Source organism: Fukomys damarensis, unplaced genomic scaffold, assembly GCF_012274545.1.
Source record: "Fukomys damarensis isolate Sample0158 unplaced genomic scaffold, DMR_v1.0_HiC HiC_scaffold_30, whole genome shotgun sequence".
Lineage (NCBI taxonomy): Eukaryota > Metazoa > Chordata > Mammalia > Rodentia > Bathyergidae > Fukomys > Fukomys damarensis.
The window spans coordinates 65,191,188-65,197,274 of record NW_022900942.1 but is presented as its reverse complement, the minus strand read 5'-3'; the positions used below and the strand labels follow the sequence as shown (position 1 = coordinate 65,197,274).

The following is a 6,087-nucleotide window of genomic DNA, read 5'->3' as shown; positions in this document are numbered from 1 at the left end:
GTTTTCATTCCATGTCGTATTATTTTCTGCTTAATGATATTTATGGAAAACAGCTGATAAATGTGAGTCGGGTATGATTCGATCCCACCGTACATAATCTTTTCTGGCAAGAAACGCACATATGAAAAGCAGGTGGAATGTGCTTGCTGGAAAGATGGGGCATTTCCCTCTCACATCGTTCTCCAGTCCAGAAGTGCATGGACAGCCGCTGAAAATGCCAGAGAGGAAAGATGAACATCGATTCTCACCTTTGGAAACCCGGACCACACAGCTGGACAGACACAGTCACCACAGGCTCTGAGTCGACCCTGTCACGCAGCACAGCACTTTGTGGTTTAAAGCGTAGGCTAAAAAATATTTTACATCATTAAATATACACGGAGAGCAACGAGGCGACTTAAATAAGACTTGGGGTAGCCTGCAATGGACATGTTGAAGTCCTTTAGTTTTCTTCCCAGAAAGGCACACGAGGTAGTTGATGCTGCTGGCGCACAGTAAGGAACTGGCGTTAACAACAGCTGATAGGACAAGAGTCAGCATTAACTCTTGAGAAAGGAGACAATGTTTGTTCAAACGTCATTGACTCCAAGAAGCATGCAGTGTTCCCAGGCGAGCTGTTTCACCAAGGGGTCCTCTTTTGAAGAACAGAGGAAAAAAATGAGCCAGTTCTAGGAATTTTCCTGAATGATATTCCTAAGATGTTAATTTCCTCTGATTCTTTCCCAGAGGATACCATGTTCCTAAATATGTACCAAGAGCACTTGGGATGAGGTGAGAGTGAGAAGCCATTCAGAATATTTATAGCCAGGTGTGGCACACACCTGTAATTCCAGCACTTGGGAGGCTGAGACAAGAGGTTCACTGCAAGTTTGAAGTCAGCTCGGGCTACACAGCGAGTTCAAGGCCAGCCTGAACTACGTAGGGAGACCCTGTCTCAACAACAACAACAAAAAAAAGATAATATTCATGAGCTGGGTATCCGACCTTCCTCTTGTTTGCAAATATACCATTCGCTTTTATAGACTGCTTACAGAAGTTAAAAAAAACAACAACAACTCTTTGCTGTTTTTCAATCCTTTAAATCTTTAGGTGGCAGGCAATTTAGGGTTCGTTGTAGTGGTTTGTTTATTCTGCAAGAATAAAACCAGGCAAAAGAACTTTAACCACATAAGTGTTAGTTTTGGTGTGTCTGCAAATGTTTTTCTTTAATCGGTTAACCTTATGATCAGGAATAAACGTTCCATCTGGTGGCTTTGATGTGGACACGGCTCTCCGTGTGGTACTCTCTGTGTGGTACAGCTGTCTGAGAGCTGTGTTGTGGCCAGGACTGAATGGAAATGATTAATACAGAAAAATGGTTCAAGTCAGTCTTGTCTACCCAAAACCACACAAAAGGGGTAAGGACTTGAGACCTCCTGCATTGTACCTGCCACCGCTGGGGTCCCTATTTAAATAAGACTGGGGACCAGGAGAAAACCTGGAGCTTTTTATGTATAGGTTCTAGTGTGTTGTCAGTCAGAAGAAAGGAAAACTATGAAATAAAAAGTAATGAGTGAATCTATCTGTGAATTTCATATAAAATCACAACAGAATTTCAACCCTTCTAATGAGGTACAGTGAGAAATACCAGATTCAGTTGTAGGCTGAAGGGCAACACAGCTATTTGAAAACTGTGTTCCACACACGGGTGTAGACTTCTGCCATGTAATTCTTGGGACTTGGCAACCCCATGAAGGAAAATGTTTATTCTGTTGCAAAAGCAGTACTTTTTTTGTTCATACTCTAGAAGTCCATTATGTAAACTCACATGACATCAAATTAGCATATACTGAAAGCAGATGAAATCCAGGCGGAAATATAGACCTATAGAATGCATGTTTCTTTTCTAACTGGTTATCTGACAAAGGAAATAGATTCTCAAATACACAAGTTAAATGAATGCATCTTTGTGTTTCTTCTAAAAGTGAAACAAAATCCCAAAGGCTAGAAGCACAATTACCTGCATGGGGAACATACATAATGCTGCGTGTAGACATCAAGGCATAAGGTAGCACATATGGGATTTCTTCTATAAAAGCGCTTAAAGGTATCATCGTATGATATCGACACTTCGTGAAATAAAATGTTCTCTGTGTTTGTGTGTTGAACTGCAAATGAGAGTCACGTGGGCTGTACCTCTTATTACCGCTGATCTAAACCCATCAAAATCTCAGTCTGGATTCCACCCTGACGGGTACACTTTGGGGAATGAAAACTCTGTCCCCAGTCGGGCTGGTCCTAGACGGACAGTATCTGTGAGCCCAAGAGGGAAGCAGAGCGGACCACCCTCAGCGTGTCCTGGATTTGCCAAGCCAGAGGCCTGAGGCCTGTGTTGTGGCCAATTGCAGAAACCCGATGGAGAGGCCGCTTCAGCTCCACCTCCACGGCCATGTCTACAGTGACCGAACAAAGGCCAAATCTGTGTGTGCGGCCTGCAAAAGCTGGAGCGAAGGGCACTTTTCAGCACACTTGGATCGAAGCTGTTTTGAAGTTTGCAGTTGGGGTGGCAGAAAGAAATCACTGCCTACACTCGTGAAATGTAAAGGAGAAACAAAAACTGTGTGTAATCAGAGAGGGAAATCTGGGTGCGTCACGGGAAGGACATTCGCTGAGCATCACATCACGACCTTGAAGGGAAAACAGACTCTGACTGCCAACCCTGGGGAAGGGTCCGGAAGGGTTGGATGGCTGAGGGGCACCGTGCTCAGATGACAGTAAGCGACAAAATACCGTCTCGACACTCAGTGACCGAGCGCTCACTGCACAACCATGGCAGTCACCACGCAGCACAGCATTTATAACAACAGTTTTCTTCAGACAGAGTCCCTTCCAACCCAGGAGCCAGCCAGAGCATCAACAGTGCCTGTTTCACTTTAGAAACTCATTTTCTTTGGATGTGGAGTGTTTTGTAGGGCAGAAATTAAGGCTGTTTCTGGCATTCTTGCTTAAAAAAAAAAGGCCAATAAATGTATATAACATAAGTATAAAAAAAGATTCTCTTCCACTTGTTGGTGGCACTGGCTACAAAACGAAGAGCTGCTTGTCCCCAGGTCCAAGGTCATGTTCACATGGCAGCAGGATCAGAACTGGAGCAGGGACGGAGCCTCACTTCCAGGAGGATCCGCCTCCTTCCCTTTGTCAAGGAGGTGTGAGGAGCATTCAACGGCAGTGGAGACCCTCTCCTTTCCATAGTTCACACGGCCAAGGCTGGAGATGCCGCCCCTTGGGACAAGTGGTCTCCCAAGGGCCATGGGACAGGCACGTCCAGGCAGTCCCACTTGCCCCTCCTCCAGTAGCGTCTTCTTGGAGTCCAATGTGTGGTAAAGGCCACCTGGGGACGTTTCAAGGACTTGGTTGTGGCTTAATCACCCATTCTGCATGCGGATTTACGCGATATACATCCAGCACATAAGCATCTGGATCCAAGCAATGCTGTCCTGAAGGAGAGAGAAGTCACAGAATGAAGACCACACACCTCTCTGGCACACACCACCCATGCATGGCTTGTGTGTGAGGTTCCACGCAGGTCAGAGGGAAATGTGCGTACATTTTAGAGTTTCTTAACAACGCGCCCCCTCCCCCCAACTGTGATGTAATTCACATAAATCTCATATGAAATTGTGGAAGAAAACAGACACACCAACGCCAGGAAAACTGCTCCCTAGCTTTGCCACATCAAATGGAGAAATAGGACACGAGTTTGTTTGTGGTATAAAAGGATTGTTTACATGCTGACACATGTCTGGATGGCTTTCCAGATAGTGACTTGAGCAGGCCTGGGACAGGTGCAGTGTGATTTAGGAACGATCATGTTGTTGCTTTACTGCAGGTGATACCCACTGGCAGGACGGTTTGAGGGCCAGGGCCTTGCACCTGCTGGGCACAAATACGCCCTCAAGTGCCTGTACAGCAAACAGAAATACAAAGTGAGACTGGCGGTGAGAAGAACATGAGAGAAAAGCAACAAAGGAGGCTTGTAGAGAGCGTGCGTGGGCCCAGGAGCCCTCGCTGGAAGGCGATGGAACGTCAAAGACGTGGCAGAGGTGAGGGGATAGGATGTGGATGGGCAGGGCATCCTCAGGAAGGTCAGCATGCATGCAAGGCCCAGACAGGCGCGGCTATGGACCAATGCAAGCTGGGGTCCAAGAAGAGGCCTGGACACCAGTGTGAGGCGCGCTACTATTCAGGTGTCCTGAAAGGAGGCCATGGATTGAGCCCTGCAGGAAGCTCAAACACCCCAAGTTCCCAGGACAGTGCCCTCCAGCTCTCCAATGGGAGAGTCCAAGAGGAGACTCAGATAAGTGGAAGGAAGGCAGCAGCAGAGGTCAGCCTCAAGGGCAGGAAAAGAAAGCATTTTTCAATGAAGAGAAAGATGGGGCCAAGGATTTAGCTCCACGGTCCTGCTGCCTGCCTCTCAAGCGCAAGGTCCCAAGTTCGATCCCCAGTAGAAAAAAAAGAAAACAAGTGAAAGATTGGTAGAGCAGCTGAGAAGGCTGGGAAGATTGGGGGGCCCAGCCTGTGGCCTGAGTAAGAGGGGGACTGTGCTGAGGTGCAGGAGGGACGGAGGGAAAAGCTGGAGCGTGGTAGCTATAGGGAGGCATTGGCAGGGTTTGTGAGGACGGGATGAGGGGGACACAGGGCAGAGGCGCGGGCAGAACCCATTTTTCCCATGGTCCTGCCTCCCCGCAGGGCAATAGGAAGAAGGATCTCGGGCTGAGCTAAAGCAATGAGAAGGACAGGACGTTAAGGTTTGGAGCATCCTGTCCTCTCCCTTTTATGTTTTCCCCTCCATGAGTCTTCAGAAAGAGACTTTCCAGTCTCACTGGAAAGATCCAAGTCTACTCCATCACCACAACTAAGAAATCCTGCCTTAGATCTGGAGAACATGGTAGACAACTCATGAAACTTCCTCCACAAGGTCGGAAAAAAACCCAGAAATGTACTTCTGGCTTTTAATCTAAGAAAGTGTAAAATATACCTTTATATTAATAGCAGCATAGTGTTAGAATAATTTTCTCAGAAAATTTAGAAGTAGAAATGATTAATAAATGCTTACCTATATTTCCTCCAATTTCATATAACCTTTGGTTCTGAATCTGAATACATTCTGATGAGCCACGACTAAAAAGACAGGAAGGCAGCATAATTTTAATCCCATTTCATGCTCTAAAGGGAGATTTTGTATTAGACAACCCAGCAACAAATAATTCACTCTGCCTTGATGAAATATATGTCACAAAACCCTGCTATGACTGAGGTTAACAACTTTTTTTTTTCCTGTTTGACTTGGACAGGAAGCAGAAAGCCGGGGAGGCTGGGAAAGCTCCGGGCAGGAATGAGGCCTGTAGCAGGCAGTCCGTTCCCGCCATGCCCACCGGGCTCCTCACTAGGCCCCATCAGGCCTGGCTGGCGAGCAGCTGCTGTGTCCTGGCTACAGCTCTTGGCACACAAGAGAAGTAAAGTTCACTGGGGCACTTGCTGAACACTGCTGAAAGGCAAACTGTCCTCAGCCTGCAGGTTTCTTAGGCTGCCGAAGGCTCTGCAAGCTGTCTAAGGCTGACTTTTCACAAAACTGCCTTATGAAGAAAAGCAAGTCAGAGAAAGTAACTGCTCTGTTAATTTTGTGCACCCCAAACTAGAATGTTAGGGTAGAAGGATCTCAAAAACCAGCACTGATCTCCACCTGAATTTGGGTAAGACTTTGAGCTTGGTTTTTTGATCAGACTGTCCTGGCCTTTTGGTCGTGTGGAAGCAGGATAAATAGATACACGATGTGCCCCCTTTACCCAGCTTCTCCCAGTAGGAAAAGCAGTGAAACTCCCCTTCAATTTTAAGACCAAAACATCTGAGTTATTCTGTAAAGACGCCGGAGGTTCCCATCATAAGGACCCCCACTGCCCTTTTCTGCCTCTCCCCCAGCTAACACAGCCTGACCTATGGCAGCCCTGCCCTGGTCCGCGTTTCTGTAAATGCGTTGTCTCACAGATGTTGTGCGAATGCAAACGGCGGGTGGGGACCTTCTACGCTGCTCACACCCACCCACTCGGC

General features: G+C 47.0%; 1 protein-coding gene across 1 annotated transcript in view; it reads right to left on the bottom strand.

Moving 5' to 3' along the window:
* Positions 1–900: 900 nt before the first annotated feature.
* Arhgap28 (Rho GTPase activating protein 28) overlaps positions 901–6,087 on the bottom strand; it is a 71,300-nt gene continuing 66,113 nt past the window's right edge. The window contains exon 18 of the mRNA XM_033757347.1: positions 901–3,476. Coding sequence (XP_033613238.1) covers positions 3,382–3,476 — 95 coding nt within the window. The 3' untranslated portion in view covers positions 901–3,381. The remainder of the gene's footprint in view (positions 3,477–6,087) is intronic.